This window comes from Apteryx mantelli, chromosome 1 (assembly GCF_036417845.1).
Source record: "Apteryx mantelli isolate bAptMan1 chromosome 1, bAptMan1.hap1, whole genome shotgun sequence".
Lineage (NCBI taxonomy): Eukaryota > Metazoa > Chordata > Aves > Apterygiformes > Apterygidae > Apteryx > Apteryx mantelli.
The window spans coordinates 126,733,965-126,747,440 of NC_089978.1; the positions used below are offsets into that span (position 1 = coordinate 126,733,965).

The window sequence follows — 13,476 nt, forward strand, 5'->3', positions numbered from 1 at the left end:
AATTTGGATGAACATGATAAGCTGAAATGCTTATAATAAACCAGTTACATTAGTAAGCATTAAGCAAATGCTATGATAAACAGAGCAAGCTGTTTAATAGTGCAGATACCTTGTGTGTAAACACAAGCAAACTTTTATGTGGCTTTAAAGTGCATGGAATCATTCAGAGAGGAGATTTTGTCAACAGGCAAGTGTTGTGGCTTGATCAGCTTTATCCTTGAAACTTAGACTTTGTTTTCACTACTACTTCACTAATGGTAGTGCAAGTTTCTGCAAAAGATTAGTTTTCCTGTCTGGAATGTATACAACATTTTGTTCATTGTTGGCTGATATAACTCAGAAAAGATTACGATTCTAAACTAGATCGTAAGGAGCAAGATAGAGACAGGCTTTTCTCTAGACATTGTAAGATGCAAAACTAAATTAGACTTGTAATAGATTTTTGTGTGATTTAGCCAGTGTGCTGCTGTATTTTGTTGATGTATGTATTGTGGAATGAAATCAAGAAACTAAATATACTTCAGGTATGACCTACGATGTACAAGATTAGTTTTCTTATTAAAACTGATGCTGATCATCTCATGCATCTTCTTCCTTGAACACCATTCATGTGAGACTGATTAGCACTCTGGTGTTTTCCATACCTGAAGATCTACTTAAGCACTTTAAATGTCTGGAGACAAATTGCAGTTATATCAAAACCATGCATTTGGAAAAGATGCATTTGGAAATCTTGGTTGTGGGGACCAAGGGACCTGTGTCCTGTTCCCAGCTTATAACAAGTATTATTATGCTAATCTTTAGCAAATAAGTAAATGTTTCTATACTGTTATTTTTCTCCGTGAGAATAAAGGTACTCAGACTTGATCATATTTTAGAGAGTGCAGAGTTTCAGCCCAGTCTCCTGTTGAGTATAGTGCCACTGGATTCCTAACATATTCGTAGTAAGAATGGCCAAATATTAAAATAATTGAAAAATAATCATCTGCTTTATGCTGTTGAAATACTAGTGTAATCTCAAAACAAGATGAGCACTAGGTTACAAAATCTATGAAATCTTTGGTTGAAACGTTTAGATCAGCTTGGAACAGGCTTGAAATTTGATCATTAATTTGATCCTCAGAGTTTTTTAAAATTAATATAGCAATTTTCTGGGTTATTTTTCATGTCATGAAGATTAGCTATTCGGTATTCTGACTGGATAGTCTGTCCCTTTCCCCCAAAACAGTAAATTTGCAAAGAGTGAAACAGGAGTCTGTTGTGATGAGCTGTTTTTTGAAGTAGTGAACTGAATAGAGTTAGAGCAAGGGTTAATTTTCCACAAACATGATGGAATCACAATGCATCTTCTCAGTCTACCATATATAGCATTTTTATAAAGTAAGTATACTTATTTGTATGGGAAAGGCATATTAATTTAACAGTTTGGCCGTCCTATAAATGTCAGTATGTGAAACAGTTGTTCTTGACCAGGAATAGTTGTGTTGATCTTTTTAATGCCATGTACTCTGGGGGGGGGGGGGGGGTAATGTGTTTATATTACTTTTAAGTAGGACATTCCTTTATATACAAACTAAATTTTTTTCCACACTTTGTCTCCACTACTCCATATATGGTATATGTTTGCTTCAGAATTGCTTTAGCCATTCAATATTGAGGATAACCAACGATCTTATTTTGTGGGGAAAGAAGAACTTAGTCCTTTACAAGAATCAACAGGGACTTTATTCTGTGCACTGAAAAAATAAATCATTCTCTGTATTTACCTTCCCACAAACAATCTTGATCTCACTTATCTGTTATCTCTTAATCCTGTTCATTTTCCCTTTCTAAACATACCTTTTCCAAGGAATGTTTAAAATTAAAGTGCAGACTCTTTAGACCATTTTCTTCTTATTGGAACAGGAAGGTAATAGATATAGCTAGGACTTCAATAAAAGTATAGATGGCCATATACATGAGTTTGCACTTAATGCTACCTGGAATTTGAATATCAACTGTACAGAAGTATTTCGTTACTTGTTCCTACCATGTAGATATTTATTTACTTCCCTTTAATTTCACAGATGATGTATATACACCTGAGGATATTGTCAAACTGATTGGCATGGATGTAGAAAAACCTATGGAATATGGTGATACGTGGGAAAAGACATTTTCTGGTAAGGTTAATAAAGAAGACAATATGACAATTCTTAATAGTTATGGAAAATAAAAGCATTGCCTTTTCTACGTGAAGACACCTCCACTGAAGAAAATGAAATAATTCATGGCATCCTCATCCGTACACATTCTCCTCACTTCAATGTGCTACTAAAAAAGATAAAAATTGGAGTATTTCGTGGTCAGTGGTTCATATGCAGCATATAGTAGTGACTAAAAATTACCACCACCAGTATTTGTTGTGTTCTCATGGGCAAACAGCCACATTACTGTAAGCACTGATTTTTTCACACTTGCAGTTTCTAGATAGCAAGGGAAGAATACATAACTAAATTGTCCTCCTGCTTATAAGATTGACTTGTTGAATTGTTAGGATTGTTAGGAAAATAAGAATGTTAGGATTGGGTGAAATAACAAGTTGGTGTGTATAAAATTATGGTTTGTCTTCATGTGCCATAGCAGGCTTTTGAGTTTTATGGTTCTTGCAAGTCTTACAGTCGTATTTTCAACACAATCAAAATGCTTGTACTGAAGAACAACCTCCCAAATAAGCCTCCAAGAATAGGCTTTTTCTGTTTCACTAACTGTTTTCTAGTTATCTTCTAAGAAATTCTGTTTCAACTGAAGACTTGTAGTATATAGTGTATGTTTGCATACCAGTGTGTACATACATACACAAACATACATAGAAACATGCACACACCTTTACATGTAGAGAAATTCTTTGCTTCATTAGCATAACCAAGACCAGAGCTTGTTTTTAGCTGCACTTTTTACTGGCATTTAAAAAGACTAAAAAAAAATAACGTCTTTTTGATTTTGCCCTTGAATTTATTTTTCTGCTGCAGCTGCTGTTTTAGTTAGGTTTACCTTTGAAAATATGTTATTAGACTTAAAAGCACACTTACAAAGATAGGCCTCTTACTGAGTTATAAACTGCCATTTGTTCCTAATCGCTACTGAATTTTCTAACTTATCAGCACAAAGACAACAGCCTAGGTTGACAGCTGAGTTCTGATGTTTCATCTTTCAAAGCTTAATAAATCTTAAGATTGTACTTAGCAAAGATTAAGTCTGGTGTGATATACTATTAGTAGTAGCTGGATCCAGACTGTAAATTGAAGTCAAGGATGGCTCTGGTTTTTTTTGTTACTGGATGTCAGACAGTGGTGTGTACTTAAGTAAATCCAGCCTGTGATTTGCAGAGTTTGGAAAAATTTTTATGCACATGAATTTCAAGGAACATCTACATCTGCTCTCACTCATCATATGACACTAGATGTTTAAAGTTAAGCTTTTAGAGCTTTGAAATAAGCCAATAGCTTGGACTCTAGTCATAACAGACAGTTGGGTATGCTTGTGAAATTAGCTGCTACTATTTCCTAATTTTCTCGTATAGTTTTATAATCTCAGCTCTCTTCATGAGGCCTTAATATCCATATCAAAATTCAGAATTGATCAGACATTGCCATAAGGTACTTGACTTTGTTTTTAAATACATTTACTGAGTTTTCTAAACTTTAAAAGTGTGTTGCCTGAAATGCTGTGGCATTTATGCCTTTTATGAGATATGAAAAAGATATGTTAGAGCACAGAGGAATTAACCTTGACATGTTAGGAGTCTAATCCAAGTGGCTGTGCACCATCCTTTTTTGTACAGTGTGGCAGAGTCAAGGAAATATATTCCCTGTCCACAAAGAACGACTGAAAGTAAATAAATCCTAGAAGTTTGCCATGCAGCTGTCCTGGTAAGAAACTAGACTATCACAAAATCCCTAAATTCTTTAGCTTACAAATTCCATCTCTACACATGGTTAATTAGATTTGGTATAATCATAGACCATCTCCCAAACTATTGCAGAAGCAGTAGAAGAGAAGGGCAGGGATTCTTTTTTTTCCAGAGTGCAGTACAGTAGTTCCAACTGTGCCACAATCCACTGAATGTGATATTTTGGCTTGCATGTATTATTGTGGTTGTATTGTTCAGAAGGTACAGTAGAAACCACTGACAAGTCAGAGCTTACACATTTTACCCCATAAATAGCTCAGACAATTCCATTCCCTAAATATGGGTTGGGGGGAGAGAATGTATTAATCATAGATGGTACTGTATAGTAAAATCTAGGATATAATGACTTACAACTACAAAAATTTTGATCCTTTTTCAGGTCTTTAAGCCTTTTTTTTTTCTTTAATCATCTGCATCTGGGGATTAAAAATTAATATAAAACTTAAAAATGCTATTTTCAAAACTGTTGAATCTTCCTGAAGTAGATAAACAATTGTTTCCTCTCTTGATTTGGGGGATAAACCCATTGTGTTTTATAAATGACTGCATAAGTCCAAAAGGAAAGAGGAACAGAGAAAGATGGAGATGTTCCTGCTAATATGTTGTAAGTATTTCTGAAAAGGTTTTCCCAAATGAATCTTTGGTTCTGCTCCCTTCTTGCCCACAGTCACTCTATTTGTAGTGTAAATTAGGGTCTGATAAATAGGATCTGAAGTACTCTGTGTAGCTGGTAAGTCAATATCAGGCAACTTGCAGATTTGTTGACACTTGCAGAATTGTAAGAATTGTATTACCTTTGAAGACTTCTTCCTGTTAAGTACAAACAGTCTTTTGTTATATAAACATGTTATATATATATCTCCTATTTTTTTCAAAGTAGAGATGTGCAAAGGTGAATAGTGGAAGAAAAATCCTTTCCTTTGCATTTCCTTGGCATAATGTGATCCTTTGTAATTGCCTGGAAAGTAAAGGAAAAGGTTCTGTAAGTATGAATTAACTGACAGCCTCCCCTTTCAGACTTCACTGTCAAATGACCTTACCAGATAAAGTTTAATAGATGTTAGCTGGAGCTGTGGATTAAAAGAGCCTGGCCAGTTGCTTGAGGAGTTTCTGCACAATAACTGTTTCTAGCCATGTCAGCACATGAACTGACAGTGACTTGTTTTTCGCTTTTGAATGGTATAGGATAACATATCCCTAACTGTAATTTCCCTTTGTCTTTTGCTTCAAGCTGAGGGTGACAGTTTTCTTCAGTTAGAAAGCACAAAAAAATCATGCATTTTGTGAGTAGGAAACTGAAAAGGTTTCCAAATACACTGAGGTGTTGTTTATCGCGGGAAGAAGTATCCCGTTTGGCTGTCAAAAAATTACTGTTGACAAAAATCAGCCCTTGTAAGACATCCCAAAGAAGCTACATTTTTTCAATGTAAGGTTGATTTAAAGCTCAATGGCACACATTTCCTGAAGAACTTAAGGCAAAAAATACAACTCCTTTCAGGTTCTTACTTCACCTCTCTACTTCTGTTATTAAATCAGACATGAAACATTGTTTGAGAAGTTGAAGTATAGCTTGTAGTGGGTTTCTGCTTTTATGTCATTTGAGGTTAAATAATTAACAGCACTGTTTTGTGATTTCATTCAGTAACTACATCACCTGGCCCTCACCGTCCTCCTGTACCTCCTGTCAAGCCCACGCAAATGCGAAGAAAACCTCTGCCTCCAAACACAGTGACTGGTAAACCAGGGAGTCCAGGTATCTCGGCCTTTTCAGCATACATACGTTATGTTGTATGATACTGAACTGCTTAGCTGTGCACAGGAGAATTTTGTTGTGTAGATTCTTGAACCAAATGTGATCTCTGCAAAAGCTGATTTCTGGAATGTACATGCCTTATGTCTTTTGTTCTTCGTTCACAAATTCTGTTTTTCTTTTGTTTTCTTAACCTGATTATGTCAAAATCATCCCTAGTAGGGTAGATGAAAGCAAAATAATGTAATGCAAGTCACAACAAGGTTTCCTTTAAGAAGGTCTACCTTAAGAACATTTCATGTGTACTAATAGAATTTGCATTTTACTTCATGTGTGCGCGTCAGATGGGAGATATCCAATATCATGCTTCAATACAGACCCGCAGCTCGTAAGGAACTGTGGGTATTTCTTAAGGGAATTCTGTTCCATATATATGGCACATCCATTAACCACTGCAAATAACTTGAGTTAATAACATCCAGAAGACTAACTGCACTGTGAGGTAGAGTGAGCTGAGCATGTGGAAAGAGCAGTTTAGCTTCATTAACGTGCTACAATGTTTCTGCTTCTCAGTATCAGTAAAAGAATACACCAAATCTTTCACATTTCCGATTTTATTTGAATTTGATCTTGAAGCTAATACTCGGTATCCTTATGTATGTTTTGTCTGCATATTAGAATCCATAGGTTACCATTATTCCAGATAGTCAGAAACTATCATCTCATTATGCTTAGCATCATGAGAGATACTCCTCTTTCCACATCAATCTCTGTAGACCACTGGGAATATAAAGGTCTTGGCTCTGCTTTATTTCTTGTATCCTTTTTTGGTTTGTTTCATTGGGGGCTTTCGGTGCTATTAAGGCAGGAAGTTGTAAATTTTTTCTGCATACTCTTGAGAGCAAAGACTGCCTTTCTGTTTGGGTCCTGCAAGAGAATACAGCTCCTTTTGTCCTCTCCCTCCTTTGCTTATCTACGCAAAAGCTGGGCCCTCTCTACTTCTGCAGACATCCTTGTGAGAAAGCTTATCCCCATGACTAGTAGTTGTGCTGGCTATGCTGGGACCTAAATAAATCTTCAGTATTCTGTGTAGCAGATCAGAAGCAAGAATCTCAAAGCTGGCTGAAACAAGCTGTACATTTACTCAACAGCAGAGCCAAGATAGAATTGTTGTGACCATGCTTGCTGTTGGCCGGTAGTGTTTCCTTAGTAATAGCTATAGCAGAAGTATAAGGCATGCTCAGTCTTAAGCTGTGGCACACAACAAAAATTGACCTGATACATTTTCTTTTGCTTGTAATGGAGTCTATGCTAATTTTCTCCATTAAGTCTCTAATTCATCTACCAGTGTTTTGAAATTTCACCTTTTTTTCCCACACACTGGAGGCCAGTTTATGTGGTAATCTGCAGTTACCATACATTTCTAGATATTCAAGATGGAATAAATTGGTTAGATGATCTGGTCCTTCCTTGTGGGACCAGTTGCAGATTTTCCTTCTGTATTTCCTAGTGTTCTATCCAACTTAGTTTTAAACATCATAATTGAGCTTCTACTAATGCCCTGGAGAGGCTGTTCCACAGCCTTAACAGGAAAATTTTGCCTCAATGTTCTTCTTGAAATTTCCCTTTCATAAAATTTTGTCCTATTTCTCTTTCTCATCAACACCATGATTAATTTCTTATTTGCATCTTTCTTACTCATGCACTAGATGAGTATTATGGGAAGGTTTATAAGCAGACATTTAAAAGTCTCCTGAATGGAGAGAAAAAAAAAAAAGGGAAACAAGACTTGAGTTCTAAAGCCTTTGTGAAACTGGACTCAAGGGAGAATCTTAATAAATTTCCACTTTTATTCCTACCTTCCGTTTTTTCTTTTGACCTAGTTCATCAAAGTTCTGCCTGTTCAGTCACCATGTTCTTGTGTGTAATCTATACAGGGAAGGTGACCATGTTATGTAGTTTTCAACTTCTGGGGGGTGAGATTTAGTAGTCATGCAGTGGTTGCTTGGGAGTACCTTCAAATTTTGTGTGTGTAGTTCTGGTCTTCTACACCTATTTTGAAAACAATCAAGATATCCTTTACCATGGATTGCATATCTCTTAGAAACTTGTTTTCATTGCTAGTTGATACCAGCTGACAAATAAAAACAATGTCATGTAATCTAAAATCATTTTTTAAATAGATATTTAATTAAGGGAGAGAATGTTGCCTCTAACGATCAGTTTTGCCAAAACTAATGGTGCTTACTACAAAAGAGATCAATTGAGAAAGAAACCTTTTTCCATTGAGGCATGTAGCATCATAAACGTTGAAATGGATGGACTTTTTGGCATTTTTCTTACGTTTGTTTGAAGTGTGTCTAAAGTTGTTCAGTGGAAGTTCCAAAGACTCCAAAGATGGTTAAACTGCTAATGTAGACCATAGTTAAGAACTCTGTGTTTATCAATATCTATATTCCTCCTCTAGCCTTGCTAATATGCATGCTGTATTGAGAGTGGAAATGAATGGACCTTAGCTGTATATGAGTGGAAGAATCCAAGTTTCAGTTGCTGACTTCAGCTCTTCTGTCATATATTTTGTGAAGGGATGTTACATTGGTCATTTGTGTCCCTTCACCAGTCTGTATAGGATGGTTCCCTGCCTTATAGCCAGGTCATGTTCTAACTGACTGAGGCCTTCAAAGAGAATCTCCAAGTAGCAAAGAATTTTCTTGCTTAGAAGGAAGGAGAAGGCAATTTAGGCAATAGGGACAAATTGGAACTTTCCTAAATCCAACTGGAAACTGTTGTATATGCATTGATGAAACACCATGTATGAAATGAAAATACATGTTTTCCTCCTTAATTCATGGTACCACTTGCCCCGTGAAGTAGCTTTCAGAAATCTGAGTTCTGTTAGAAAATCAAAAAGTTGTTTCACTCTTTTAAATAGTGAATGCCTTGCCACAAGCTCCTCCTTCTCCTGTCACTACTATAGCTAAACCTGCTGGACCAACAACACTTGTGAAGAAAGGAGTACCATATAAGACACCAACAGCTTCTGCAACTCCAGATTATTATGGTGAGCATATTACATACGTTTTTTTCTTTTTTTAACATGAGCATTAAGGTTTCCTGGAGTTCCTTTTTTTTCTCTTGCTTGTCTTCCCTAAACTGTATCAATGCACTATTGAATTTAATTGTATTGAATATAAGAACAACTCTGTCTGGGGTGATTCTGGTTTCCCACAGTGACACTTTGTGACTTCTTTAAACTGACTGAATTCCTCTGGTTGTCTTCTGATAGACATCTTGTAAATAAGATTATATGATTGACCCTTTCATCTTCCTAGAAATCAATATATGCTTAGCAGGCTTTCAGTACTATTCAGTGGCTACTTTAAATCAGTGAAGGTAGCACATAAGGGACTTCCTTTCCTAAACATTTCATTTTGCATAGGACATAATTTCAAGTCAAATTATTACTTGACAGTCACTGTCAGTGCTCAGTATGGTTTTTGTGTTGTATATAGTCACCCAGCTACCTGATTAATCTGCCCATTATTTAGATAGAAAAAAATGATGTAGTAACCACATGGTGGTTAGTTGGTAATTAGTCCTCTATAAAATTAAGAGTAAGCTACAAGTTAAGATCTAAATCTCCTCAAAGTGGCATACAGAGAAGGGCTGAGGGGAAGGTGTGCTCTGAATTAATTTTTGAGCCAAAATATGCAGGTTTCAGTATATTGTCATAAATGATGCTGATGTTAATTTTACTCAATTTATAGTAACACTGAAATTCTTGTCTCTTTATAATGATCTGAATTTACTGTGACCCTTACTGCTCAATAAAGCAAGTTGGATGCTAGATTTACAAAAATGATTGCTGTGAATTTGTGGCATGTCCCATCCATTGAGGTTTTATCAAAAATTCACACGTAGATACTTCAGTTTATTGCTTTGTTTGACCAGAAGATAAAAGTTCAATTAAATGATTACAAAGCTGTCTCTTCTCAAATATATATGTGCGTTTTTTCACCTGTGACAAGCAACTAGGCACAAGTGACAGATGATTTTTGACAGAAATAACTTTTTTAAAGAATAAAATGGGGCCCCAAATGTGCCAATTGCTGAGTCACATTCAGAGGGAACAGCATGAAGCAGTAATATTGCATAAAACATTTTTAGAAGCTTGATATGAAAAAGGAGAGAGACATACAAAATGCTTTTCTTGAACAAAAATACATTATTTTGTCAAATACCTTCAGATTTGCCACATGAATTGTGTTATTAGATAACTTTGCATTGTAATATCTCTAAATTCTGTCAGGCAGAGTGTTTATATCTAAGAGAAGATTGTGTTCAGTATAATGGCTCTTTACTGCAACATTGATGTCATGAGCTTTGACTGCTTTAGCACATTTCTATTCATCAGCATATTTGCATTTGGTTTCCTTCAGATTCTGTAAGTTGTATGCTCTGAAGACAGTTTGCCACATCCTTGTCGCTATTTTTGGAGAGGTTCACATGCCAGCATAATAGTGTTACATATTTTCTGAGCATGAACCAAGCCCCAAGCTAAACAGTCAGTACAGTGCAAAATGATTTTTAAAGGTCTAAAGAGCACTTTACGTATATTGCATGAATTGAATCCAGCAGCAATCGTGAATTGCATCTTTTGATTATTACTATCTTTATATTAGTAGATAAGTAAAGGGTTTATTTAGCACCACAGCCAAAATGGGGTCTTTAAAAGGTAAAAACAAAACTGGCACCAAAGGTGTACCATAGAGGAGCTTTTCAGGCAGTAACATAAAACACCAAATGAATTGTGAGATACTGCAATTCTAACACTAAAAATTCACACTTATTGCAAATTGTATTGTAACTTTGTCTCCCACAGTTGATGCAACTGTCTTCAGCTCAAGTCCTACATCAGAAACTGATTCTTCAGGCAAACCAAGATACCAAGGTATGACTTTAATAGCTGCAGTATTTGCATTTGGGGGAATATATGAAGACTCACCTGTCTTATATCAAAATTAGGTGTCTTGTTTGGTTCTTTGAAGGCCAAAGCATCACGTGATTCAATTCCATTTCAGTTTCAGATGAAAGGGCTGTGGTGTGGACCATGAGCATATTCTTGACTAAATTTTACTTAAATTCTCTTCTCTTTTCATTCCTGCTACCACTACCCAGTTTACAGGTCAGCAGGCAAACATATTGTGCCTGTTCGTGTGTGCCAGCAGTAGTACAACTGCACACTGTTCACATTCCATCAAACCCATGAAAACATTCCCGTGGGCTTGTAAGCATCCCTGGAGAGATGTTGCCCCCCAATACCAGCACACCTCACCATAGGGAATATCCCATCATACATGTTTCATCCTTCATCCCAAACTGTGCATATTCAAATAGTCTAGTAATATGGTAATATATACTAGACTAAATAACAAAGTAGTCATTGTTATTGTGGTAATCTAGAGAGCTTAGCGAGGTGAGATGACAGGAAGAAGTGGTTTTGGACCAAAAGACTGGTCAGTTTTTGTCAAATAGTCTGGTTAAAGATACTACATCTCTGAAGACACTGTCTTTCTTACAGGAATTTATCATTTACATCTGATAAACGTTTGAATTTTAAAATGAATGTGTTTGTTTGTCTTCAGTAATCTTCTTTTCCTAATATTGATGCGGAATGCAAGACATTTGCCTCTGAAGGTTTGTTTCAAGGTTCGATCCTTCACCACTGACAATGGTTGAGATTTTGATAGTCACTTTCGAAACTGTGAGTTTAATAGTGGAATGACTCTAGGCTAAACTTGTTACTCCTTCTGGTGAAACAAAGTGATGGGCATTAGCTCTTTGTATTAGCAAAGCACCCAAAAGCTGCAAATGGAATTGTGGTGCCATTTTAATATAAAAAGAGTAAAGTTAATTGTCCTGTTTTATGAGAGAAGGTAATTCTTTCAAATCGTTTAACAGTGCATATCACCCACTGATGCCTGTGATAGTTCTTCAGTGGTGCCGATGGGAAAAGGGTGAAGGGAGTGCGGATTCCACGTCTAACAAGAGTGGGGAAAAAAACAACAAGCAGCTTAAGGAGGAGTATTGAATATATTGCTTTCATTCTTCATTATTTGTGTTTCATTTTGATTTTCATGCAGATTTTCTACTCCTTGACCTGAATTGAAAGTTGTGTGCTAGGTGGAATGGTATCCCTGTTTTGTCAAAACACTCTGTATTGAATAACAGCTCTTTTCTGTTGCTCTTAGCCCCTCATGTCAAGTACATGAAGAAAGATGATGATGTGCCTTGTTCTATCACAAGCTCCCTTGAACACTTCCCTCAAGAAGAAGGTGGCAGCAAGGAAGAAGCTACTCGTCCTCCACAAAACCCTCCAACCAACCTCACAGTGGTGACTGTTGAAGGCTGCCCAACTTTTGTCATATTGGACTGGGAAAAACCAGACAATGACACTGTTACTGGTCAGTTTGATTTCTTTATGCATTATATCAGAAAACAATATTTTTAGCTTATTTTTACTTTGAATGACACTTGTTTTATGTTGTATATAAAATATGACTATACCAAGGGAGTCTTGTACTCCAGTTCTTTTATTCCATGTTACTATTGACTCCAGTGTGGATAAGAAAATGCTGTTGGATTAGGACTGGAGTTTTTCACAATTGTATCATTGGCATCTGTGAAGACACAAAAAGATACTTAAGAGCTGTGACTCTGTATCTTCTCTTAATTTCTGGCATACATATGTACTATAGGTAAGCAAAAAACCTACAGCCTGTCTGGTAAGATCTAGTCAAGACATTCTAGCAATGTGACAGTGATCTTTATTATACAGACACATACACATAATGCAGACATGTCTGTCTTGAAGGTGATGTCGATCAGTGTGCAGGACACAATGAAACCTTACATCTGTCCAGTAAGTCAGTAGAACTCTGCCAACGTAGTACCTGCTGTACCAAGCATAAGGACACCAAGTTCTATAAGTTGAAAGAATCTGTTTGGCTTTTACATTTCCAAAGGAGAGGTTTTATATTGAGAGTAAATCCTTCCTAGTCATGCGTGAGTATGCAGACAAGGAAGCATGCAAGAAGACCATTCACATCTTTTCTGCCTTCTTGTGTATATCAGTACAAGCTTGCCAGAACTGAACATTGAAATTAAGTAACATCTGAAAATTATGGTTCTTCTGTCTTGTCAGGAAAATGGCTTTCGTTTTTACCAGAGACATTAAATAAAACTTTAATTTGCAAAATCACTAGCTGTAGCCAAACAAATTTTGCTATGAGTTGGATTACATGTGGGCAGAATATGTAAAACTAGGAACTGTGAGGAGTAAGACTTGATCATTATCATTCACGTTAGCATACAAGTCAGATGTTTTCAGATGTTGCTGCATATGCATATCATGAGAGATTTCAGTGCAGGGGTCTGATTAGGTGACTGTCACAAGCAAGGCCACTCTCTTCCCCAAATTATTCCTCCTTTGACTTTCTAGAAATAATTACTAGATTCTGCCTCCATTCTTTCTTGCTCTCCCCTCGGTTTTAGAAAAAGAATAAATGCAAATTCAAAGGGACGCTCAAAAAAAAAAAAAGTAGCTTGCACGCTCTTTTTCTGGAAGAGATGATGGAAGAAAGTTGGCCCTCTGCTAATTTAAAATTAAGGGGAAAAAAGTAGGCTATAGGCTGATACAGTACTAACAAGAAAGAAGAATGATTACCTGAGTTAACCTTCCATGATGTGCTTCACCATGGAAGAAGTGTGAGCC

At 36.3% G+C, this 13,476-nt stretch overlaps 1 protein-coding gene across 18 annotated transcripts in view; it reads left to right on the forward strand.

Annotated features, from left to right (window-relative positions):
- The window catches only part of ABI3BP (ABI family member 3 binding protein), a 180,318-nt gene that overhangs the window by 138,241 nt on the left and 28,601 nt on the right, over positions 1–13,476 (forward strand). For 16 of the 18 annotated variants that reach the window (XM_067301112.1, XM_067301187.1, XM_067301179.1 and 13 more), the window contains 5 exons: positions 2,067–2,162; positions 5,595–5,705; positions 8,635–8,763; positions 10,585–10,653; positions 11,954–12,166. In XM_067301112.1, the coding sequence (XP_067157213.1) occupies positions 2,067–2,162; positions 5,595–5,705; positions 8,635–8,763; positions 10,585–10,653; positions 11,954–12,166 (618 nt within the window). The remainder of the gene's footprint in view (positions 1–2,066; positions 2,163–5,594; positions 5,706–8,634; positions 8,764–10,584; positions 10,654–11,953; positions 12,167–13,476) is intronic. The other 2 variants (XM_067301251.1, XM_067301129.1) reach the window with 1 other exon arrangement.